Source organism: Notechis scutatus, chromosome 14, assembly GCF_049901735.1.
Source record: "Notechis scutatus isolate UNSWTSFEM ecotype Mainland chromosome 14, rNotScu1.2, whole genome shotgun sequence".
Taxonomy (NCBI): Eukaryota; Metazoa; Chordata; class Lepidosauria; order Squamata; family Elapidae; genus Notechis; species Notechis scutatus.
The window spans coordinates 4,483,617-4,510,458 of record NC_142022.1 but is presented as its reverse complement, the minus strand read 5'-3'; the positions used below and the strand labels follow the sequence as shown (position 1 = coordinate 4,510,458).

Genomic DNA, 26,842 nt, shown 5'->3' with positions numbered 1-26,842 from the left:
GGAACAAATCAAAGAACTGCTGTTATTTATTTTGTTTAAGTTTGTGGCAAGGCTAAGTTTGAGCTGTATTATTTGTGCTCAACCCATTGTAGGAACATAAACGTACCCCTTACGTTTACTTATTGGGGATTGCAAGATGAAGGCAGGCAGACCTCGACTTTTATAGCAATAGCAATAACACTTAGATTTATATACCGCTTTATAGTGCTTGACACGGCCCTCTCTAAGCGGTTTACAGAGTCTGCATATTGCCCCCAAAATTTGGGTCTTCATTTTACCCACCTTGGAAGGATGGAAGGCTGAGTCAACCTTGAGCCTGGTGGGATTCGATCTGCCAAATTGCAGTAGGAGTAGCTTGTATTACTGCACTCTAACCACTGCGCCACCATGGCTCTTATGACCACAACTGAGCCCCAAATTTCTACTGCTAAGCGAGGCAGTGATTAAGTGAGTTGTGTCCCATTTTATAATCTTTCTTTTCCCACGGTTGTTAAGCAAATTATTACAGTCATTAAATAAATCTCGCTGCCATTAAGCAAATCTAACTCCCACTCCTCCACATACACTATTGACTTTGTTTTTTGGAAGTTGGCTGGGACGGTTACAAATGGTGATCACGTGACCTTGGGACAGGGCGATGGCCATAAATACATGCCAGTTGCCAAGTGCCTGAATTCTGAACACGTGACCATGGGGATGCTGCAACAGTCGTAAGTGTGAAAAATGGTCATAACATAAGACACTTTGCTCAGTGCTTTTGAAACTTAAAACGGTCACTAAATGAATGATTGTTAAGTCAAGGACTACCTGTAAATTTAAAATGCCACCTGAAAGGAGGAGGGTCATTCTTAGTTGCTTTGCCTAGCTTCTGTATACTGAGAGCATTTGCACCAAGACAAATTCCTTGTGTGTCCAACCACACTTGGCCAATAAAGAATGCTATTCTCTTCTATTCTATTTTCCTAAAAAATAACTACCGTATTCTGAAAGAAATATAAATCTGAATCATACTCACTAATTGCAGCACAGTGCGACTGGTTCACACGCTGGGGAGAATCTTGAATGTCCAAAGAAATCACAATTGTTCCTTCGAGCATGGAAGATCTTTCTGACTGTTCACCCTGAAGTTGTATGATTAGAAATTCTAAAACCTGAAAGGAAAGAAAGGACTTGGTAAATTAGCAGGCAAAATTTATGAACAACATATTCTGGCTTGAGAAACAACAGTGTTCTTTATGTCTTCACTAGCTCGATACCTGTGCTTCGCTACGAAACTGTGTGGTTGGGCTTAGTTTTTGGGGAGGAAAGTAAGGGGGGAAAATTCTGCCTCTGCCTACCAGCACCCATCGGTATTCATCTGGCTAGCGTCCTGTCAGTGTGTGAGAGAGTTGAGGGCTGTTTGGAAACTGAAAGAGTATTTGCTGTGTGAGCAAGAAGGAGATAGCAAGGAGCCTGGGCGTGGCTTAGCTCAACTGTTCTGTCCTAAAGCTGCCTGGGGCTGTGAAACTGGAACTGAAACTGGAACTCCTCTCCTCTGCTGTGTTTTGCATTTGGAAGAGATTTCTTTTCAGGTGGGGTGGGGGAGTAGAACTCTTTAGCATCAGAGCGTGTTAATAATAATAATATAGGAAATACTCTAAATGCTCTGATGGTCATTTTGAAAAATCCTTTCTTAGTGAGCCCATAGAAGCCAAGAGGAACATACGGGCCAAATTTCAAGTTTGTAGGTTTTACGGTTCTGGAGATTTTGTGATGATGTGTGAGTAGTATTTCGCTTTTATATATATAGAAGATTTGAGCCTCAAAACTAAAACTATAACTATTGTTGAAATGGGAGGCCTGGTGGTATAAAACGGACGGATGGTGCTAGAAGTTGAACAATAAATGAAGGCATCAGTTTTGCTGGTGTTTGGTTACTCTTCCTGTAACATTTTTCAGTGTTCCAATCTTAAATCAACTCTACAATTTTGGATTTATTTAACTATTGTTTTTCCTTTTACTTTCATGATTTCATTTTGTGTAGTATACTAGCCAACTAGCAAATTTCTGACTGATTTCCCAAATATGGCTTTGTTGTAAAAGATGAGAAAAACATTATTTGTTACTGCTTAGCTGTTTTTAAATTCAGTCTGTCTCCATCTAGCTCCTTACTCTTACAGAATTATTACTGAGGGAGGTTTACTAGGTTGGTTTGCTTCCTTAAAACCATTGAATTATAAGATGTTCTTAATCTTATGCAGGAAAATGGAAAGTGGCAAACAAGGGAAGCGAACCCTATAGAATGTTTAATAAATAATAGGAAATAAAGAATGTTTGTGAAAAACACAAGGACAAGCACAAAGGAAGTAAAATATGAATTAAAGTCTCTCCTTTGCAATCCTAGCAACACTGTTTTCTGTTTCACAAAAATGTCGCTTCAGGTAGGAAATTATCATAATGCCTAAATTTACTGTCATACCATGTTTTGATTTATTTTTAGCAGGAATGAAAGGATGCTATGGATACCCCCTTAAATTTAATTTATTGGATAATGGAAACAAACTAGGGAAGTCTTGGAGAAGTTCAATTACCTTTTTCTTCATAGAGGTATTCCTTGACTTACAACCATTCATTTAGTGACTGTTCAAAGTTACGATGGCACTAATAAAAGTGATTCATGTCTATCCTCACACTTATGACCATCACAGGGTCCCTCCATTCACATAATCAAAATTTTAGCCCAGCTTGGATTTATGATGGTTATAGCCTTCTAGGATCATATGATCACCAATAGTTCATTTACTGACTGTTCAAAGTTACAACATCACTGAAAAAATTGACTTATGAACATTTTTTTTCACACCTACAACTGTTGAAGCATCCCCATGACCATGTGATCAAAATTCAAACACTTGGCAACTGACTCACATTTATGACGGTCCTGGGAGCATGTAATTACCTTTTTGTGACCTTCTGACAAGCAAAGTCAATGGGTAAAACACATTCACTTTAACAACCATGTAATTAACTTAACAACTGTAATGATTCGTTTAACACTTGTGTCAAGAAAGATAACAGATAATCAGAGTTGGAAGGGGCCTTATACGTCACCTAGTCCAACCCCGTACCCAAGCAGGAGACCCTACATCGTTTCTGACAGGTGGCAGTCCAGTCTCTTCTTGAAAGCTTCCAGGGATGAAGCTCCCACAGTTTCTGAAGGCAACTTCTGTTCCATTGGTTGATTGTTCTCACTGTCAGAAAATTTCTCCTTATTTCCAGGTTGAATCTTTCCTTGTTCAGTTTCCATCCATTGTTCCTTGTCTGGCCTTCGAGGGCTTCAGAGAATAACTTGACTTCCTCCTCCTCTCTCTGGCAGCCCCTCAAATATTAGAAGACTCCTCTCCTGTCTCCCCTGGTCCTTCTCTTCACTACACTAGCCATGCCCAGTTCCTGTAACCGTTGTTCATATGTTTTGGTCTCCAGTCCCCTAATCATCCTGGTTGCTCTTCTCTGTACTTTTTCTAGAGTCTCAACATCTTTTTTATAATGTGGTGTATAAGGTTGTAAAATGGGGCAAAACTCACTTAACAAATACCTCGCTTAGCAACATAAAGATACAGCTGTACAGCTGGTCTGGAATCCATATCCTCAATACCTCTTATTATTCCTGATTATTATTATTATTTATAATGAGGGGTGTAGCTCCAGAGTAGGAAGAGATTTTGGTCTCCAATCTTTGTTATGTTTAATGTCAATACCTTTTACCCCGACTTTATCTGTGGAGCTTTCTTAAATTAAGTTAGGATATTGACCTACTAATTCTAGTACTGTATTTGTATGGCTGTGATTCTTGGTTACTGGAAAATTTATGGTAGTTTATTTTTAAGCAAAAGGAAACAAGGATCTCAAACTTTCCTGTAAGCTACAAGTTTCTTCCTCGTCTTATTAAATAAAATCCTGGTTGTTTTCTTCCTTAGGAGGGAAGAATGGGTCTTGTGACATTCTGTGAAGGCATCCCCAGACTGTTTCTATTTTCAGAACTTTTAAGATGAATAAAGAGGTCAAAATCGGGGATAGGCTGTTCCACTATTAAAATAAGATGTACGGCACCAAGAACTCTTATCTTTACATTATCCAGATGTTTTGAAAGATGTGGAACTGGTTTGGGTGCACACACAAAAATAAACACTTTCGTTCCTGACATGACCAAAGGATAGCCAGCTACAGCTTGCAAATTGTATGTCTGGTTTCCCAACATCTAAACAGAAGAAATAGTCTGCAACCCAGGAGTTATTATCTTCTGTTTGCCTTTGATCACATAATTAATCAAGAGAAGTAATGTTATTCTTAATTTGCTTATGCTGGCCATCTGCTTTCTAAAGGAAGAGAAGAATCCACCACTAGCAAAAATACTTTCAATATGTCAAAATTGGTTACTGAAGCTGAAGACCACTGGGGCTTCTTCTTCTTCTTCTTCTTCTTCTTCTTCTTCTTCTTCTTCTTCTTCTTCTTCTTCTTCTTCTTCTTCTTCTTCTTCTTCTTCTTCCTTCTTCTTCTTCTTCCTTCTTCTTCTTCTTCTTCTTCTTCTTCTTCTTCCTCCTCCTCCTCCTCCTCCTCCTCCTCCCCTCCTCCTCCTCCTCCTCCTCCTCCTTCTTCTTCTTCTTCTTCTTCTTCTTCTTCTTCTTCTTCTTCTTCTTCTTCTTCTTCTTCTTCCTCCTCCTCCTCCTCCTCCTCCTCCTCCTCCTCCTCCTCCTCCTCCTCCTCCTCCTCCTCCTTCTCCTTCTTCTTCCCGGCCCATCATACTGTACCAACCACTCCAGAGTGAATTGAAAACACAAGGGCATCCAACTAGTTTGGTCTAATAAGGCACCAGGCTAGAAAGCAAGAGACAATGAGTTCAAATTCGGGCATAGCTATGAAAGCCAGCTGGGTTACTTTGGACAATCATCCTCTCTCACAGGCCAACCCACCTTACAGCATTGTTGTTGTGGGGTAAATAAAAGGAGGAAGGTGTGTTGGATGTGTTCTCCACCTTGAGCTATTTGTAAATACAATAAAGGCAGGAACAAATTATATACACACTAATTTATATTACTAATTAGTACTAGTCCTTGGTTTATGACCACATTTGGGGCAGGAATGTCCATTGCTAGAGGATAAGGTTGTTACGTGAGTTATCATGTAACCATACTGTCAGCATTCCAAAGATTACCCTGAATTACTAAAGAATTTATTTTGTCTACTGAAAGCTACTCAAATAATATCAGCCCCCTCCATTTCTCCGCAGCTATGTGGCAGCTTTTAATAACGATTCCAAAGCTGACACGTACCTGATTTAACCACCTTTTTTGCGGCAGTGGTTAAATGAATCCAAAGGTACTTTTTCAAGAGGAAACTGGACTTTCTTCTTATTCTTTGAAGATGCTTTGCTTCTCAAACAAGAAGCTTCTTCAGCTCTGACTAGAATCTAGATGGTGGGGAATGGAATTCCTTGCAGACAATTGGAGGTATATCTGTGTCCACTTGGAGGTTTGTCTCTGTCCCCAGGGTCACCTGGGTAGTGCAATTGGGTGTTGAGCCTTCTTGGAACTGCTGAAACTACTCAGGTGACCACGAGGACACAGATAAACCTCCAAGTGATCTCAGTGACTCTCTAAAAGAATGCAAATGACCAGCTGTCTGCAAGGAATATAAATCCTTCTATTCTCCACCATTCAGTCAGATCGGAGAAAGCTTCTTGGATGCGAAGTGAAACGTCTTCAAAAAAGACCCCAGAAAGTCCAGTTGCCTCTTGAAAAAGCACCTTTAGGACAACCACAACCTGGATGACTGAGAATCTCCATATATTAAATGAATCCAGCTTCCCCCATTGACTTTGCTTGTTGGAAGCTGTCTGGGAAGGTTGCAACAATTGTAAATACCTACCAGTTGCCAAGTGCCCAAATCACAATTATATGACTGTAGATACGACACGATAGCCGTAAGTTCAAGAACCAGTCCTAAGTCCTTTTTTTCAGCACTGTTGTAACCTCAAACAGTCACTAGGCAAATAGTCAGAAGCTGAGGACTAGGCAAATAGTCAGAAGCTGAGGACAAGCCAGCTGCAAAACAAATCTTATCACATCATACATTGATATAAACTTTGCTATAAAAACTAAGCAACATACACAAGCAGACTTTGTAACTAAGAAGGGGAAATAATAATAAATAATAAGAAAATACAATAAAATAAAATTGTTCATTAAAATTTATGGGGCCCAAGAGGCAAATTATATGTTTGCTTAATGTGATGGCTTGCAAATACACTGTCTGTGTTTCCACGACATTCTGAACCACAAAGTATGCATCCAGCCAATATGTACTTGTGAAATTACACTGTGGCCGATGATTCTTTTGTAAAAATCTAGACTGGTTCCAGCACCAAACCGGACCACACATTTGCCAGCATGCGTTTTAAATCAGTAGGAGTGATAGTGGATTGTAATCCATTTGGATTATTTATAGAATACCTGCCAAGGTGTTAGGGTTTTTTGAGGATAAACATGGGAAAGCATTGGCCTACTTCAAATTCTACCAGAGAGATACCTGGCTCAATATCTAGGTTAGTTGGCTGAAATTCAAACAAAAAGTTCAATTTCAAATATAGCACAAACTCTTGCTTAAAGCAAGTCGAGTTTCCAAAGCTAAAGGGGACAAAAGGCAAAGTGTGATTTTCATCCTGAAGTTTGTTAACTAATCTACAAACATGTGCATGAGTATCATGTGTGTGTAAATGTTTAAATGTGTTAGTGTGAGTACATTGGTATGTATATGTATGTGAGTACATTGGTATGTACATGTGTGTGTGTGTGTGTGTGTATGCCTATATGTGAGTGTAATGTATGCTAGTATGTATAAGATAACCTTTTATTATGACTTTTTTCTGTGAAGTTAAAAAAATGAAATACATTAAAAAAATGAAATACTGATGCCTGCTTTCAAAAGAAAAATACAGTATATACATATCCATAACATGCACATGTACATATATATGCTATACACATACACACACATATATGTATATACACATATATATTACATATATATATTAATCAGTCCATTTTAAATACCTACAGAAAAATATCCTGAATATATTACAAATATATATACTATATACATGTATATAGTACATGTATATTATATGTACGTGGTATGTGATAAACATGTTTATATATACATAAATATGCATGCGTGTGTATGTCTATATATGTATGAGGGTGCATAATATATGAGTGGGAGTGCACGTGTCTCTATCTATGTGTAATTTTATATATAAATCCATATATGGTATAGATGTGTGCGTGTCATTGTGTCTAAAAACAGGCATATGTGTGTCACTAATAATATCTGTGTGCGCCCGCGCCCCCCCCTCACAGGCGCGCGCACCATCCGCACGCCCGAGGCCGCCTTCCCCTTCATGGCTCGGCTTCCTTTTCCCGCCCAGCTCCGCCTCGGGAATGGGGCGGGGCGGGGGGGGGGGGGTGAGCGCGGCCGCGCGCCCTCCCTTTCTCTTCCCGTCCTCTCTTAGCGCGCCCCGCGCGCCCCGGCACGCGCACGCGCGGACTCGTCTTCCCGCTAAATCTCGCATCGCTTCCCTCAGCTTCTTTTCTTTGAGCTCCATTATTTTTTCCCCCCTTTATTTCCCCCCTCCCTCCATTCCTCAACGGTAAATAACAGCAAAACAAAAAAAACGAAGTTACCGGGAATGGTGACACCCAGACCCCTCTTTTTCAGCCCGCTGTACATTTTCTTATCATTATTGTTATTCTCTGAAGCTGCCCCATTTCTGGAAAGGCTCAGGCTGAGGGGAAATTAGCTTAAACAAATCCTCGAAACAGACCCCACCAAGCTGCTATCTGAGGAAGGAAGCATAACATTTATGAATAGAATAGAATAGAATATAGAGTAAAACACGGGAATATAATAGACTATTTAGACTATGTAGACTAAAATATAGAATAGAGTGGAATATAAAGTAGAACAGAAGAACAGAATATAGAGTAGAATAGATCAATAGAAGGTAGAGGAATAGAAAAGAATATAGAATAAAATATAGTAATACTAACAGAATATGGAGTAAAATATAGAATAGAATGGAATATATAGAATAGAATATAGAGTAAAATATAAAATAGAATATAGAGTAAAAAATAGTACAGTTATAGAATATGGAGGAATAGAATAACGTGCCTATTGTCCCTGTCATTGTATTTTTTTTAATTCTTGTTTGATAAATTCTAATGAATGGAATGGAATCAAATACAATAGAAATAGAATAGAATAGGTTATTGGCCAAATATGATTAGACGCATAAAGAAATTGTCACTGGTTATCAGCACACCAGTGCAATTATTATCGGCTGCCTATCTTACCACAGGGCCAAATCTTTCCCTGGGGAAGCCCACAGCCCCATCCGAACCCCAGGATCTTTTGAAGGGTGCATAGGGGGGGGGGCATTTCAGTCTTGGGGAGGAAAGGACGCCCGAGGACAGAGGTCGACTGAGAAGGTCCATTCCTGGCTCCAGTCAGGTAGCATTGCTTGATTGAGAGGTTCTGAAATGTGCCAACTCGGATGGCACAAGATGGGCAAATGGCTCAGGACACAGACCATAACCCTCAAATTACCAGGCCCTGGGCCATGGAGGGCTTTATAGGGGACAAGCAACACTTTCCATTGCATCCCAAATTAAGCAAATCACTGCAGTTTTTAACATTAGCTATTGGGTGTGTGTTTGTTTGTTTATATTTCATATTTCTTAACTGCCATTCTCTTTTACTCCCTCATGTTATATAAATACAGGTAGACTCGACTTACAACAACAATTGGGACCAGAATTTCCATTTCTAAGCAAGGTGGTTCTTAAGTGAGTCGTGCTCAAATTTACAGCCTTTTATGCCATGGTTGCTAAGTGAATCACTGCAGTTCTTAGGTGAATCAACACTTATTAAGCAAAATCCGGCTTCCCCTCTTGGTTTTATCTGGGAAGGTCACAAACAATGGATGACATGAGTCTAGAATGCTACAATTGTGGTAAACGTGGCGGTTGCCAGGCACCTGAATTTTGATCATGTGACCGTGGGAATGCTGCAACGGTCATACATGTGAGGACCAAATGATGCAAAAATTTATTTTGCTCATTCTGATGCTGTTAATTTAGCGTTACGCTTTAAGAAAGAAACCAATACACTATAGTAAAGCATACAAAAAGTGAGAATGGAAACCAGAACAAGTTCCTTCCATTACCAAGCTAGCAACTAGACCAGGGGTGTCAACTGGCAGTCCGTAGGCTTGATGCGTCACATGCAGGCCACACCCACCCTAGCTCTGCAAAGGGAAAAAACACTGCGCAACGTCACGTGATGGCAATGTGACGCCCCAAGTTTGACACTGATGAGACTAATAAGTTCCTTTAAGAAAAAAAAATACATTAATAGCCTTATAATTTATATTTATTTTAATTCACTAGAAATTAAAATGCATCTAAATATGCCTTTTCAAACTTGCCTGTGTAAGTTGTCTTCATGTTTAGCGACTATTCTAAGTTATAACAGCACTGAAAAAAAGTTACTTAGTATAAGTCCTTGCACTTATGACTGCCACAGCATCCCCACAGACTCATGAACAAATTGCGTGCTTACAACAGTTGCAATATCCTGGGGTCATGTGATCCCCACTTCCAAACAGTTAGGTTCTGCTGTTTCCAGTACCAGTCCAAGTTTGTGATGATTTATTTTTACTTTTTTAAAATTCTCCATACCATTCAAGAAAGAAAGCTATGGTGAATTTAAATAAATAAATACGACAACATTTTTAAATATCGCATTTGTATAGCTACAAACGTCCCCATTGAAAGATATTAGTGATACCTGTATAATTGACCTCTATGGCCATAAGATTTCTTAAAATTTTAGACCAATAGACTATTATTTGAGTGGTATAAAGCTCCTCAGAAATGTACTTGGACTATCAGAGCGTGACCTAAAATGCTTGAACAGGAAAAAAAAAAAAAGACAATCCATTGATCTAACATCAACACACGGAATAGGAGGAAATACATCTTATTTCAAACACTTAGAACAGATCCTGAATCTCTCTAATCTGACATTTTGAGTTGGCAGTTCTCAGTGCGAGGCCCACGCATGTTCATGGGGGCTGAGATTGGCACAGTTCTTTAACAAATGCGTGCACATTTTGTTTTTGTTGAATGTACCATGGGCTGTATACCATGTAACTAAAAGAATGTCTGCAACTATTTATCCTTCTCCCTCTTATAAATTCTCATACTTAAAAAAAAAATAGGAAGATGGAGAGGAAGAGTCGGAGAATAGCCTTGCTGGCATTTGTAAACATTTTTTTAGAAATCTCATTCCTAGATCTTGTATAAAATATTAACATGGAGGTGTCCTTTTCCAGCCCATAGGTATAGCAATCAATTGCTAAAATATAAGATGAGAGCAAGTTTCCTTGCAGTTATTAATGTAAATCAGCTTTTTGCTGTCTCCCTACAAAAGTTCCTTCCTATACAGCTATTGTGAAGGTGGGTTTAAAACGAGATATTGGCTTGCCTTGCTGTCTCTAAACTAGCACTGATACAGACTGATAATCATCCTCCAGGGTTTCTGCCAGGAGGTTCCCCATCTCTGCTTGGAGACATTGGGAATGTCTTTCTGCATACAAAGTAGATGGTTTAGCACACAGTTAACTATGTCTGAATAACAAAACACATTTCTTCCTGTTCCTTGTTCCAGGTGGGCCACACATTGCTTTCCATCCTACTGCTGAATTTAGTAATGCAGGCTGGTCAAACCGCAGTGTAAAGCAGATCAGATAGCACAACATACATACCCCCCTCTCAGTCTCTTTGGAAGCTGCTGTCAGCTCCCGTGACTTGGACCGGACAATGGCTTCTTCCGAGCTCTGGGCAATCGACTATGAGATTTATGGGGAAGTCCAAGGTGAGTCTAGATTTTATTTCCTCCCTTTGGTATTATTCTTGCTACGGGATTTTTGTGTACTGATACGGTTGCTTGGCTTTCCAGCAGATTGCTCTGCAAATAGTACAGTCCTTGAAATAAGATGCCTGCAGTCTGCTTCTCCAACTGCAGAATCTTGCTTCAGCTCTAATTGCAGTAAGATAGTCTGGGATTGCTTGAAAAGCTCTCTGCAAAGACTCTAAAGGAACTTAATTTAAGACAGTACTCAAGGGGAATGTATGAAGAAGTTAATTGGGAGCATTAACTTAATTTTAGTGATGAATCTACATATCATAGAATGAGAGGGTGTTTCTCTGCAATACTGAGAACTGGGCCATTTCAGGGAGGGAGGCTGAGCATCTTTGCTTCAACCTCTTTTAAATTGAACATACACAGCCCCACATAATCTATTTTTAAAATAACATGATGTGTGACATTCAAGAAGTCATATAGCTTCGGCTGCCATTCTCCAGAAATGAGGAATCAAAAGAGGGCAGAACTCTTCTGAGATTGATGCTATATTGTGGGGTTGGGTTCTTTCTTGGGGATGGGGGGGGGAGAGAGGGCTGTTCTTAGTAATTAGAATCTGTGATGCTTGCTTCTTAAAGTTCAGATATCCAGAATCATTTCATGATTGAGTTAATAAAAATATAAGCAAGTAACATCCTAGGCCAGAAAAGCTCTTCTGCAATTCCTGGCTATTAGTTGGTTTGTGGTAATGCTACAGAATGTTCAGTGTTATCGTAAAAAATCAACTTTTTATTTATTAATTCAATTTTTATTATTCTAATTGTAATAGAAAATTGATCAAGACTATAGTTTCTATGATGGCAATGAAGGGGAAAAGGTAAAGGAATCGCACAGGAGACAAAAAGGACTGTGAGCTATTTGTAAAAAAGAAATTAGAAAACAAGATCTTTTGGAGGGCTGAAGACAACAGTTATATTGAGTTGAGTTCTGGATTACTTATCCACAATATTAAAAGAGAGCAACACACAGCCTGCTTTACCTCTTCTATGAGCAGGCAAACAAATCAGGTAGGGATGGTTTAGTAAGGTGTTTAACCTGGATTAGGGTTTATTATATCTAAACAAACCAGGATTGTAAATAGGTTTGTAAATGCCACAGTGCTGGATTCTGCAAGATTGGAAACCAAGAAGTTCTCTCTTCTGTCATACATGAACCTATGATGCAGTAAAAAAAAAGAAAGGTTTATTCACACAAGCACAGTCATGGTTTCAAGAAATGATTCAAAGAAAGCTGTAATTCAGTTGGATTAGTTGTGCCTATGTCATCTTAAGGTGGTGATGTCTTAAGATCATCTTTGCATCTTGCTACCCTCAAGATGTGCAATAACCTCCATTGATCCCATACTGGTGAGGGGTTGTGGCGGGCCATCTGGACAGAATGGATTGGAAAAGATTACTATTAAAAATGCAGCATCTTAAATGATGGAATTATTTTTAAGAATATTAAAAGCTCTTAAAAATTTAGGGAGATATTCAGAGAGACCAGCAAAACAGAAAGATTGGACTCCTTGCTTTAAATATTTTAATTACCAACCACTGGGCAATCTTGTGAATGGTTTTGTTGGTGTTTTAATTTTCTGACACTCCAGTTTATAATCTCTATTGGAAGAGACCAATGGCTTACTTATGACACTTGCTTTAGGAGTACTGTAGATATTTGTTTACTAATGTGTAGCTATAATGATATCTACTGTATCTCTTCTCTTTTCTAGGTGTCTTCTTTAGAAAGGTAAGTTGTATCTTTTCTAATATATTACTAGATAACTCATGACCCATTGGGTCATCAGTTCAGAGATAATGCCTTCAAAAATGGCAGCGCTTCTAATGTATTGGAATTAAAAATTCAGGGAGGTATTCAGAGAGGTATCTGCCCTGAAAATAGTCCATGTTGAACTGTATATACGGACATGTTTTATAACATTTTGTATTATGTGAAAAATGCTTTATGGTGATTTTATGTCATAAAAAGTTTTATAAATTTTACCAAATTTCTATTTCATGGGAATTATGGGTGCCAGATTTTGGGTGCATTCTGTAAATTAGCCCATTTGAAGTACCTTGGTTCAAATATTGGGCTCCTGTGATATACTGTTTTGTCCAGTTAAAGGTTATATAAGACAAACGAGAGTTTTAGATGTACAGATATAGATATAGATGTATATCATGGCAAAATGAGGGAAAGTGTGTTTCTGTTTTAACTGTACAGTTTAACTGTACAGTACTGGGTTTTCTAAGAGTGGCAAATACCATACCATGCACCATATAAAAAAACCATTGTTCAAGTATAATCCTTGAGTCTGTACTCCTGGATATTAGAGCAGGGTTGGAATCATGGGAGCAATAGCAGAGAAGCTGCTCATATCAGCTATAAACAGAGGTTGGGGATTTGGAAGCAAGATCGGGATGAAAGGAACAAGACAGGCTGAACATACAACAGCAAGCCCATATGTAGATAACACTGAATAATCTCAGCACAAGTCTGGGACATTTACATACGTCTTGGCATCAATTGGGTGCTTATCTGCATCTTTAAAATATCTGCTGGAAAATTTAAAGAAATGTTATTGCAGCTGGTTTTGTCATAGTCTCGAAAACCTCAAGAACGGGTTTCCTGCTAAATCCAAGCAAGCTGATAGCTCCATATGAATTATGTACCTCAGAAAATGTAGGCAATCCTTAGGAAAATATAGCAAAGCTCCAGGATGAAAACCAGGCTATTTGTTGCTAAGCTGCCTTTCTTCGGTTCCTTCATTCCCTTAATACCCAAAGGCATTGCCAGTCTGAAATTGTCATCTCCAATCAGACATAACTGATTAAGCTTTGATATAACCTTGAAGCCAGCATTTCTCAATAAAGGCAGTTTACACACTTAGCTAGTGTCATCAAATGGAGAAATACCAAGCAATGTATATAGGTGGTCCTCAACTTACTACCATAATTGAGCCCCAAATTTCAGTTGCCAAATGAGACATTTGTCGTGAATTTCCCTCCATTTTATGATGTTCTTTGCCACGGCTGTTAAGTGAATCACTGCAGTTGTTAAATTAGTAACAAAGATGTTAAGTGAACCTCGCTTCCCCATTGACTTTGCTTGTCAGAAGGTCACACAAAGTGATCACATGACCCTGGGACACTGCAATCATAAATATGAGTTGATCGCCAAGCATCTGAATTTTGATCACATGACCATGGGGATGCCACTACAGTTATAAGTGTGAAAAATCATTGTAAATCACTTTTTTCATTGCTGTTGTAACTTTGAACAGTCACTAAATGAACTGTTGTAAGTTGAGGGCCACCTGCACATAACTTCAGAATACCTTGGGAAATTTCCTGATGATGATCTCTGTTTGTTTTCCTCCTCCTGTTAGTACACCGAAGAGCAAGGGAGAAAACTAGGACTGGTTGGCTGGGTGAAGAATACAGCCAGTGGGACTGTGACTGGACAGGTGCAGGGGCCAAAGGAGAAAGTGGAGATTATGTAAGTAAGGAAACCTGGCTCCTTCAGTTGGAATGGTTTTGCTGAAACAAGTGGCGGTGATTATTGCCTGAACATAAAAAAACAAGGGTGTATGGTGATACCCCATCCTCTTGGCCTTCTGGAAGGTCCTTAAAATGTGGCTCTGATGGTTGTGGCTATACTGGAGATGGTTGATGGCATAAAAGAGAACACTCTACCCTTGTACTGTTCATCATTGGTTTTTAGTCTGTATTTAATTCTTACTAATTTGTTTTGATATTTATCCTGTTTATTATTTGGCAAGATGCCCAGAGTCACTTCAACAGTGAGAGGGGTGGCACATAAATTAAACCAATAAATAATAAATAAAATGGTGATGGGGCTGCTTAAGTGTCTCAGAAGGGATTGTTTGGAGATGGGGAAAAGGACTTCACGTGACTCCTGAAATTGCCAGGACTGAAGATCAATTTTGGAAATTGAGTGTTTTTCGAAATTCAGTATAGGTAGTCTTCAACTTATGACCACAATTGAGTCCAAAATATATGTTGCTAAGTGATAAAATTCTAAAATGAGTTTTGCCCCATTTTACGACTTTTCTTGCCACATTTGTTAAGTGAATCACTGCAGCTGTTATATTAATAACACTGTGTTTTTTGCTTCCCATTAGATTCTGCTTGTCAGAAGGTCACAAAAGATGATCACATGACCCTGGGACACTGCAACTGTCATAAATATGAACCAGTTATCAAGCATCTGAATCTAAATCATGTGATCATGAGGATGCTGCAATGGTCATAAATGTGAAAAAAGGTCATAAGTCATTTTTTTCAGTGCCACTGTAACTTTGAACAGTCACTAAATGAACTGTTGTAAGTCAAGGACTACATGTACAAGTCATCAAGATTGAAATTTGAATTATTTGGGTTTTTTCCCCCTGCATTTGCTGGCCAAAGATAGAATATCTTTGGTGATAAAGATGTTCCATCATAGGCCTTAATTGTCGACTTTCCAAGCTAGTACTAACTACTAGACTGTTGCTGTTAATCAAACAGCTAAGCAACTACTTCTGTAGTAATCCACATGGTGCTGAATACAGTGTAAAGTTATTTATGTTCCTCTCTTGATCAGAGTTTGTTCTATTGTTATTTAAAAATTAAAATCTCCAAGTTAAGGCACAAGGCTAGTGTACTATTTCCAACCATTCTTGTTCTTGATCCTGAAAGAGAAAGCTAAAAAGCCCGATTCTAATTACAGTAGGTTCCACATTAAGCAGTATCAACCAACTTTGTATCTTAGAATCATGTGCCATGGTTACTTTTGTATATATCCTTTAACAAGAGGTGTATTTCTTATGGATGTGGCTTGAAATCTGTGAGAGGTTTGCTCTTTCTGAATGGACTTCTAGTTCTCTCATGGAGAAAAAAAAAACTACAGGTAGTCCTCAACTTACAATTATTCGTTTAGCAATTGTTCAAAGTTACAAAGGCACTGAAAAAGTAACTTAAGATTAGTCTTCTGACTTATGACTTTTGCAACATCCCTACGGTCACTTGATCAAAATTTAAACACTTGGCAACTTGCATGTATTTACAACGCCAAGAAATTTACAACAGTTGCTGTGTCCTGTCCTGCTTTTGCCATTTGCAACTTTCTCAGACAGCTTCTGACACCTAAAATTAATGGGGAAAGTTGAATTCACTTAATGACCACATGATTCATGTAGGAGATGGCCAAGCTGTGCCCGAGGCAGGGGTCAAACACATCATCAGTCTTGAGTCCCTTCAGGCCCATCTTGAATTCCGTTGACACTTACCTATCGCCAACTTGCTTTGATAGTTAGTAGTCCAGATTCTTGTACAGACCTTTACCATAAAATAAACCTGTATATTCATCCAAACTGCCTGAACTCTGCATTTCCTGTGCTTGACAATTCATTTAACAACTGCAGTGCTTCACTTAATAACTGGCAGAAAAGGATGTAAAATTGGGTGAAGCTCACTTAACAACCCCCTTAGTGTTCCTAATTGTGATCATAAGTCAGGAACTACCTATAGTAGAAATGAGCCTATTATCACAATATTCACAATTGTGATCTGAAGATAGTCCCCTATCAGCAATTTATAGGTTTCTTTCCTTTCCACCCAGCTTCCACTGAGAATGCCTATGTAGGGTACCTCTCCAGACTCTGCCTCCAGAGGGAATTGACACCCTTAAATCTAGGACTTGGGTCAGCATGCAATTAGAGAACTGGTCCAGAAGGAGATGAAGAAAATTGCTTTATGAATTTTTGAGCCACAGCAGAGGTGATTCTGTATGGGGGTTGGAAGGAAAGCAAGAGCAAGCGAGCGAAATCAGGATCTGAGCTTAGGGTGACCTGCAGGCTTTGTGTTGTGTTGGTGTAACAACTTTTGCAACAGTGCTTTGTCACCTTTAGAAAGATGACAGCCAGAGGCAATTACTATAGCAACCAGATCTTCTATCACCTTGAAGAAAAAGAGAGAGCATGAACAAAAAAAAAAAAAAATGGGACAGTTGCCATAGCAACCTTCCTCTACATATTGTCTACCTTCATATCTCAGGGGGGAAGGGGAAATTGGGGCCATTTCCATGGCAACCACAATACTCCATCCCTGGCTTTGAGGAACCAGGGATAAATAGGAAGGAGATAATCCATAGCAACACTATTCCTCAATGTACATTCTTCTTCTACCCCTACCCTTTTCTCCTCCCAAGTCAGTGCAGGATAAAAAAGGTGTAAAGCCACCCATGTGACTCTCACCATTCTTTTGCAATTAAGTATTGGGTGGGAATAAATAGGCAGCATTTCAGTTTTTGAAATGGAATACCAGCTGGGCAAATGTATTGTGTGTGGGCAGTGTGCAGAAAGTTGTTTTCTTGTGTTACGTGGGAAAACTCATTCATAGGTTCTTTATATAACATGATCCTTAGAACTTTTCTTTAGATTTCACAGGCGTGGACTGCTGATATCAATAGGGTGCTTTTATATTTTTTGTTTAAAAATCAAACAGATATCCATTTCACTTTTGATGGTTGCAGCTCACATACACTCAGGTATTGGGCATGGCCTTCCAACAGATCACTGTGTTTGCCTTTCCCTCAGCTGCTGCCAAATTACAAATGTAAATTATTGTAAAATACATGGGGAGTGGTCATGGTGACTGTATTTAATTTGATTTTAATTAAATATAAATTAAATCACATTTAGATTGTATTTTGCCCCTTTAATATACAGGGCCCAGCATGCCATGAAAGGTGGGATTTGCATATTATGCATAAAATCTAAAAATGCTAAAAGCATAATTGCTATGCACACCCAATGAATAAACCACATTCTAGCTTAGTGTGATGACCTCATTCATGCAAGCCAATAGCTAGGTTCCTGCAATATTAAATTATACAATTCAGTTTTCTCCTGGTCTAGCATGTTGTATGAACAAAGTGAAAAAGCAACCTTCAGCCCACAAAACAATCTAAAAACTAGCAATGGTACAATGATGAAAGGGTTTTGTGATTGTGTGATCTTAGTCAAAGGGCCAAAACATTTTTTGTGGAATACATCTACTTTATAAGACAATTAGTCTATTAGTCCATGAAAATTGATTACACAGTATTTGCTTAGTCTGTAAGATGTTACAAGAATTTGATTTTGCTGCCACAAACAAATTCAGAACTCTTGGGGAAGTTATTTTAAATTGAATAAGCCTGTTTTTTTCCTATTTCAATGATTACGTTTAGTGCTATCAGTAAATGTAGCATATCTATTCTTTTGTTCTCAAAATGAGATTACAGAGACAAAGTAATCAGGTGACAAAGGAGCAAATGACTCAATGACATTCAGTTGATTTCATGGCTTAAATTTATTTATTTAATTTAAAAGACTTGTGTGAGTGCCCATCTTAAAAAACACAACTCTGGGTGGCTCATAATATAGGTTTGAAATTGAATTTGAAATACCTAGTTTTATTCTAACAATTTTGTTCTTTTTTTGGCTCAGGTTATAAAATGATAAGTACAGGTAGTCTTCTGGAGTAGTACTTCTAAGCGTCTAAACACTCTGCAGTCACATGATTACAGGTTATGCACTTGACAATTGATGCTGTCATGTATTCATAAAAATCTTCTGGAATCATGCAATCCCCATTTACAATTTTTCCAGCTGTCTTCTGATGAGAAAAGTTAATGGGGAAAGCTGGATTCATTTAATGACTTCAGCAAAAAAGGGCATAAAATTGAGCACAACTCTTAAATGCATCACTTACTAATGGAAGTTCCAGTCCCAATTGTGGTTATAAATTGAGAATTACCTGTATATTTTAGGCATCTGTTCTACCACTGTATGATCCAAAATCATCCAAAGATATCAGAAAAAAAGTTTTAATATAGATAAAGCTTAACCTCTTAATTTTCCCTTAAGATGGAGTAATGTACACATTTGAACTCAAAGGGGGGGCTTATATTTGGTAGCCAATGTTAAAACAATCTCTGTAAAAGTCTATGAGATCCCTTGTTTTTCCAATTGTGCGGGAATTTATCCCATTACAATTATTTAAATCTTCACGAATGAAAGCATATTTCAATCTTCTCCCCACTTTTTTTCCTTCTGCAACATTATTTACGTCTTCAACTTAATTGGAGCCATTTGTTCTTCTGGTAACTTTTGGCAGTATACTTACTTCCTTTCAATGATTCATGGTGAATCTGTAATAAAATGTCTAATAAATATGGGCCTTTGCCTTCCAACAAATGTGCACATTGCACCTGATAGCTTTTGGGGTCTATGAATAGACATATTCCTACTCTGGCAATGTGCAGGGTAAAGCAGGAGAAGAAGGAGCTGCACTGTTAATTTTTGCTTCTTCTTCTCCCCCACCCAGGAAGAACTGGCTACGCAGCATCGGAAGCCCCATGTCTCGCATTGATCAGGCCGTGTTCTCCAACGAGAAGCAGATCACTGCTCTGGAGTTCCAGTCCTTCACCACCAAATATTAAAGGCAGTTGGCTGGTCCAGATGGGATATGGCTATGTCTAAGTACCACAAGGGCTTTTCTACTCCAAAGGAAGTATCACCTTCCCTCAACCAGGTTGCTACTGACATTAGTGTGTGCTTTACACCTATGGCACTTCCAAGATTCTTGATTCTTCCATGCTGCTAGTGAACTGGAAAGCATCTACTGCCCTTAAACATCTGCTAAAACAATGTATCTACTGTCCCTCCCCTCCCTTCTTATAATTTGTGAAAAGATAGTAGGGGAAAGAACTAAAGCGGGAAGGAAATGTGTTCTCCTAAATCTTTTCTTTCCCAATGTGTTCATGAACATACTGGGCAGTTTTCTTTTAAGCAAACATATAAAGAAAAGTTTCCTACTTGCTCCCTGAAAGCATTCTGCTTCTTCTCAATAACAATAATCCCCAAACCCAGCAAAAACTATTAGTTCATTAAAGATGATCTTTGAAGCAAAGCAAAACTGTCTCGTTTTTAGTGGAAACTAGGCAAGCTCAGATATCTGCAGAAGCTTTTTGGAGAAGAAAAATAGTATTTGTTTCTGGAGAAGCTCTATGAACACCGAAGAATGGAGGCAGGAAGATTGAGAGAAGCAATAATATAATATATTACTGGTAATATCAGTGGCCTGTTCTGCAGCTCTTATGGCTTAGCTGCATCATGTATTTCAATAATTAATGTGGGTTTGTCTTTTTCTCTGCTGCAATTGAGCTAGAGAGATTGTCCATTTGTGAAAGTCTTCTGATTATTATCTGTCCACTTTCCCAGACTACAAAAGAGGCTTTTCTTCTTTTATAAGTCACAATATCTATGTGCTAAAAGTATAAATTCTAGAACATGGAATAGTGAAGGGGAAAAAAAAGAAGAAATAACACCATACTCAAATTTATTAGCAGAAAATTTGACCCAGCAAAATAGTTTCTTCTCACAGCTGTTTGTTGGGTTATTCCTACTCCTTGTTCTTGCTCAATCTTTTGTGGTCTTCAGCATTATGGATGAAACAACAGATTTTTCTGGTTTGGAGAGAAACCTTTGAAGCTGCCAAGACTGTGAAAATGACAGGCAAATGGAATGCCAAGTGTTCTTTGAAGTCTGAAGATGGGGTGTGGGTGTAGTTCTTGCTGTAGGTTTTTAAGAGAGAGAGAACTGGATGCTTTGGGATGGGGGTGGGTGGGTTTAAACTTGTATAATGGAGCTTTCTGCTTTGTCCCAACCTTCCAACCCAAATGTTCATGCGTAGTATTTATCACCTTCATTTCAGATTGTTTATATTGAATGCTTTCACCACCTTTCTTTAACTGTGGTTGGTTTTCCTTGAAGAAATAGCCCTTGAATCTAACAGGTTATAGTACAAACATCTGACTTGCATTCTAGTTTTGAAGGTAGCAAATTTATAGGCACATATGCAGTGCAGGAATATGGGAGAGAGGACTATGCTTATACAGGCAAAGGATGAAAAGTGAATTCAAAATCCTTTATATAGCAAATGTCAGCTTGGGAGGAAGAGAAGCACCTATATGTAAATGGGATTCAACCAGGCATTGTAACTTTTAAAAATTCTGTCCAAACTGGATGCAACTTTAAAATTTAATATCTGTTCAGAGTCTACATCTTTGATGAATGGGATACCAGCAAAACAAGACTTTTTTCTGCTTGATCAAATACACCAATCACATATTTCAGAACTCTGCTTTTCAATAATACTAGAGGCTCCAAAGATACTCATAGACAAGACAGTAAGGTAAGATGAAATGCATCCCTTGTCCTTAGTCCCCAGTATCTGGAATCCATGTCTGATTTGTTATAGCGTTTTTTTAAATGCAGGAAATGACGTGGTGTCACTTTTTTAAGTGTCTCAGTTTTCTCCAATTGCTAAACCAGCCCTCTAATCATTGTGCCTCCAATATAATTTTGTTCTCCCTTGGTTACGAAGAAAGGGCCTTATTCTGCTGTTTTGGATTGTGACACTTGCATCTTGGCAGAGTTGGCAGAATGCTGTAGAAATAAATATGTAATTTTTAATAGAGATTTAAACCTCTAGATGTGGAAGATACTTGTAATTTTCCACAGAACTCGAAGACGCTGAAATTAAACCATCAAAAGGGCCCTTCTTTCGACTCACTTCACTCAGGCTTATTTCCTTCTTAGGAACTTGCCATAGGAGTACAGAAGAATGCTAATTCATCTAAATTTAAATACTTATATCAATCTTTGGCTTCATTAAATAAACCAAAAAAAACTACATTAACTGGGTTTTGTACCCCACTCCAATCCAATATAAACCAGGCTTACAGCCACGGATTGTACAGCCTACAATGCTGAGGTTCTCCAAGACCTGATACGAATTTTACATGGCACCACTACAGATTAAAGCTCAGCATCTTTTGCACCCGCAGCTTATTTATCGCTGAGCCCCCTCCCTTCTTGCATACTCTGGCTGGGTTTGCATAACACCTTCCCCTTGGGATAACTGAACCGGATTTACTGAATCATCTCAATTACTTGGTTGCACATCAAAACATCCAACGGGGCTGGCTGGGTCTCTCTCTACTACTCATTGGTCAAACACAACGGCACTGTGCAAAGTAATGGTTGCTTAAATGTGGTTTATTGGATGAGCCACAATTAGCAGGGTTCACACCGTAGCTAAAGTCACCCCCTCCCCACTCAAATGGGAAGATCCTTATTAAGCAAGGTTTGTAAAGTGAACGAAACCCCCAAGTTCAGCCTTAATCCGTTTTCAGTGCAAGCGGCTTGGTTAAACGGAAGGGTGCCCAGAAAACCCCCCAAATCTCGCTGAATGCGACCACGACCCTCCGTCTCCCCAGAAGCGCTTTGGCCACGTGTGAGCCTGGCCAGGCTCCCCCAGCGGCTCCGCGTGAATGGCGGGGGACGTGCCCAATAGCTGATCCGGCTTCGTGGCTCGGAGGCGGGGGCTTCTTGTCAAACCGAGCCGGGCTAGGCAGTCCGATCCGCAGCCAGGGCTGGCGGGGCTCCTCCATCGAAAGGCGGCGGCGGCGGCAGCAGCATCCTGCTGGCACGCCCGGGCTCTTCCCGGCGCCACCTGTGATGCTGGCGGAGGAGCAGCAGAGGGGAGACGGCGATGCGCGCACCGGGCGCGTCTTGAGCCGAAGGAGACGCCGGGCGCCTGTGGCAGGAGGAGGCGGAGGCGGCGGAGAGAAGTGAGCCGCGATTTGGTGGCGGAAGGTGGGGACGCTGTGGCTTATTGTCTCGGCGACTCGGGAAGGGACGGGGTCAGAATGCCCAACTGCTCCCGCAAAGCCCGTGCCGCTCGGGGCCTTGGCCGGAGGCGGCCGAGCCACCGGGCTCTCCAATGCGGCATCTTGGAGAGAGGTGGAGGAAACGGGCAGGTCTCGCTAGCCGAGGAGCGGTCCGTGGCTTTGCGGGTCTTCGGAGGGGCCGGGGGGCGGTTTGGGGGTGACATGCGGGGGAGTTGTCCCTCCAGCGCGGGGGGAGAGCGGGCAGCAGGCGGGAGATGCTCTACGGGAGGTGGCGCAGCGTGGGCTGGCCAGGCGGCCGGTTCAGCCCGTGCGCTCTCTGGGTGGCTGCTTGGTGTCCTCTGCGCGAAAAAGAAGGCGCGTTCCTGAACGGGGGACGCCCTGGCCAGCGGCCGTCGTGTGGGGCTCGGGGCTTCTAGGCCGTTTCCCGGGTGGATTCCGTGGGCCTGCCCGCCCCCTCTCTACCTTCCTTAGTGTAAAGAGCCAGGCGGAGAGAGCTACGGAGATTTATTGGAAGCTTATCCCTCCCTCCTCAAGCGGACGCTGGGTTTTCTTCCATGGGGCTGCTGGGAACGTCACTCCCTTGCAGCTTCCCGTTGGGGCTCCCTGCACATGCACAGAGACCCTCTCTCGGATCCTGTCCCTGCTCCAGTCAAAATGGGTTTTACCTAAGGAGAAAACCGCTCAAATTTTAAGCCCTGGGTTGCTTAGCCCTTCAGGGCTGGGAGCGAGAAGAACGTCGTCGGTCTTCTTTCTTGGAAAGAAAAGCTAACCTCTGTGCATTTCAGAGCCTTGAGCGAGGGACCTCCTGTGTGTCGCTGCTGCTTCTGTATTTGAGTACATGTGCAAGTGTGATATTTTCTCCATATTTAGCCATTGGGGTCCTCTCCCACCCCCCTTTTCTGAACAGCCGGGACATGATGGACTCTTCTTAGCTGCAGTGGCTGCATTTTAGCAGGATCAAACAAAATTTGCCCTGGCTTACAGATGTTTGCCTAGAAGGAAAACAAAGTATTTCCCTTTTCCCCACTTCCCCCAAGTCTCCTCAGGTGCGGATTATTTTAGGATTAAGTACAAGAAAAAGCTTTGGCATAAAGACCAAGCAGGTACTTGATTTATGACGGAAATAAATTATTTTGCCAGCGCAGTGTGTTTCAGAGCAGAAACAGGCGATAGATCAGAATCTACCTGTAGATTTTTAAAATTTCCTACAGCAGGTGGCAAAATTTTCTGCTTTCTGATTGTTTACCATTAGGAGCAATGCTAAATCCTCTATTCCTAATCTGTCTGTTGCCACAAAGTTAGCTTGAGGTGATCAGATGTTAATTTTGGTGGGCACAGGCTCTGATCTTTGTTCAGTTCTGGTTTTCAAAATAAATTGTGTATACAGCACACAGTCACAATTTGCTTAACCAGGTTTATTCAGTTGGTTGGTTTTCTATAACATACGAAGTCCTAATGCTTCAAAAACCTGAAGATTGGATTTGTATAACAGGCTAAGCTACAAACAAGTAACCCACACGGTGCCTTTGCTCAAAATGTAAACCCAGCCTTTCATTCCACAAATGGGTTCACAAATTATGCATGTTTTAACCATGATTTGTTCAATAAGCCATTACTGGCTGGATTTCATATCATACTAAGACATGAGCTATGGCATGTGAACTACAATGAAATAGTTCATATCACATGTTAAGCCCAAAATCAAGAAATCTTAGCACGCTGTGTGAAGTTGACTACAGTAATGTTCATGCACATGAACACAAAAGTAAAAAAAACCAACGAAATCATATAAACATGGCACTTGCTCTCATGTTTTAGAAGGGTTGGAGTGAAGCCTACATTCCTTACATTTAAAATGACTGAGCAAATGGGAAAGAGAGAGATCTGGGGTACTATTCCCCGAAACATCTGGGGTGTGGTGCAGGGGTGTCCCCTGGGTGAGATCTGGTTGCATTTCCATGCTCTTCCACCCTTTCCTGAAACACGGTCATCTCTTAACATACTGCTGGTACTTTTATTAATTTTCTTAACAACATTCTTGGCAGTGAAGCAGAAATTGGCCTTAAATTTCTACTGTATCATCTTTAGAAAATGTCTGTTTCCAAATTGACCCCCCTCAGATCTTCCAGTGGTTACTTTTAGTATTGCTTCAGACCAGTGGTTCTCAACTTGTGATTCGTAGACCCCTGGCGGGGCCATGATGCCGTCACAGGAGGTGCATGAAGGATTGAAGAAATGTTATGATTTAAATCTTGAATTAAGTCATGGGGATCTGTTGCCACAAGAGGTATTTTAAAGGGGATCCAGGGTGTAGAACCATTACTTTAGACTTATACGGCAGAGGTCCTGTGCTACTCACTGTATGCCATTAGTGCAATTTTCCAGCATACTAAGCTAAAATGAAACGACAGTATGGTTAATATACTGTGAACCCAGCCATTGTAGCATGTTGTAAAGCATGTGCAAAAAAAATACCGCTTTTGAGCAATCAATTGATCTGTGACTAAACAATCCATAGCTAAGTGTTGACATATGAACCAGATGAGTGTGTTAAGGGTATGATTTGGGTCCTTTTGGGCATTTTGCTGCCTGAAGTTTGAAAATGTTGCATAGGTCATATTTGCAGCTTGTTTACTGACAATATGTCATTCTAGCTTTGTGGATATTTGGAAACCTGAATCTCCATAGTTTGCTAAGGCATAATATGGTTTATTTGAATTTGTTTTAGCCCATCTCATGGATCCGGCCATCCAGCGTTTAAAATCACGGCTTAACATTCTGGGTAAGCCTAACTGAGGGTGAATTACAGGTAGTCCTCGACTTATGATCACAATTGAGCCCAAAATTTCTGTTGCTAAGCAAAAGAGTTAAGTGAGAATTACCCCATTTTACATCTGTTCTTGCCACAGTTATTCAGTGAATCACTGCAGTTGATAAGTTAGTAACCTGGTTGTTAAGTGAATCTGGCTTCCCCCTTGAGTTTGCTTGTCAGAAGGTCGCAAAAGGTGGCCTGCAACTATCATAAGTATGAATCAGTTGCCAAAACATCCGAATTTTGGGTTTTTGTGACTATGGGAACGCTGCAAGGGTCATCATAAGTGTAAAAAATGGTCATTAGTTGTTTTTCTTCAGTGCCGTTGTAACTTTGAACAGCCACTAAACGAATGGTTGTAAGTCAAGGACTACCTATATTAAGCAAACCACGGCCTCTTAACGGGCTATGTTTTAGCATGCTACTTAAATCCAGCAACATGGCCTCAGTGCTGCTGTCACTTAAGCCAGAGAAAGCACATGTCCAACTTTCCTTCCCGAAAGTGCTAGCTTAATGTGTGACACCATTACGAATATAGGTGTCCCAGGATAATGTTGCAGGATCCAATCTGGGTCGATCACTTGGACCAGAGTTTTTGTCTTCCGAGCTTTTGGACTTGTGGCTGGAGCCCATCCTCAGGGAATTCCTTTCTAGCCACTAGTAAGACAATTCAAATTGCTCTATTTTCTACTGCAGAATTAAACAGTTTTCAAAGCCAGTCCTTTCTGGATAATGGCAGAAATAATTCTTCTGAGGGCTGCAGGTTAGTCTCTTGGAGGTGGATCATCAGTGGTGGGCAGTGCCAGAAGCCAAACTGGCTAAGAGTCACCTCCTTTTTCTTTTGTTCCCCTTCCATCCCCTTTTCTTCCTCTTCCTCTCTGCCCAAGTAGCAGCTCAGAGCTCAGAGGATTAACAGGAAATCTGCTCCCTCTCAGCAGCGCGGTTTTCCTATCAGGCTTTTGCAGTTGTTTGTCTCAGGAAAGCCTGGGAAATGTAGCTATGTGAAGAATTCGTTAGTGTCGTTGTTGGGGGTGGTCTCAAAGAAAATGGCAGTTAAAATAGTGGGGTGTGTGGGGTGTGTGTGTGGGGGGTGGTGATTGCCCCATTTCCCCCCAGTTAAACATCAACAGTCAGTTAAACATCAAAGCTGCATCTGATGGAGAGAAGGGAATCAAAATTATCTTATCAGCTCTGCTTCTTTTCCCACCGCACTTTTTCCTTCTCTCCCTGCTGGTCTTTATTGGCACTGTGTGCTGTAATAAGTTTTTTTTTTTTCCTTTTTCT

At 40.3% G+C, this 26,842-nt stretch overlaps 2 protein-coding genes across 2 annotated transcripts in view; one reads left to right on the top strand and one right to left on the bottom strand.

The window, feature by feature from the left end:
• The window catches only part of TOP6BL (TOP6B like initiator of meiotic double strand breaks), a 29,780-nt gene extending 27,198 nt beyond the window's left edge, over positions 1 to 2,582 (bottom strand). Inside the window, 2 exon segments of the mRNA XM_087943710.1 lie at positions 1,016 to 1,169; positions 2,571 to 2,582. Of these exon segments, the coding sequence (XP_087799836.1) occupies positions 1,016 to 1,169; positions 2,571 to 2,582 (166 nt within the window).
• Positions 2,583 to 8,817: 6,235 nt separating this feature from the next.
• On the top strand, positions 8,818 to 19,967 carry LOC113426673 (acylphosphatase-2-like). Its single transcript, XM_026689065.2, has 5 exons — positions 8,818 to 8,882; positions 10,768 to 10,974; positions 12,734 to 12,750; positions 14,393 to 14,502; positions 19,377 to 19,967. Exons 2-5 carry the CDS (start codon positions 10,920 to 10,922, stop codon positions 19,489 to 19,491), a joined length of 297 nt encoding a protein of 98 aa, XP_026544850.1. The 5' UTR covers positions 8,818 to 8,882; positions 10,768 to 10,919; the 3' UTR covers positions 19,492 to 19,967.
• Positions 19,968 to 26,842: the final 6,875 nt, after the last annotated feature.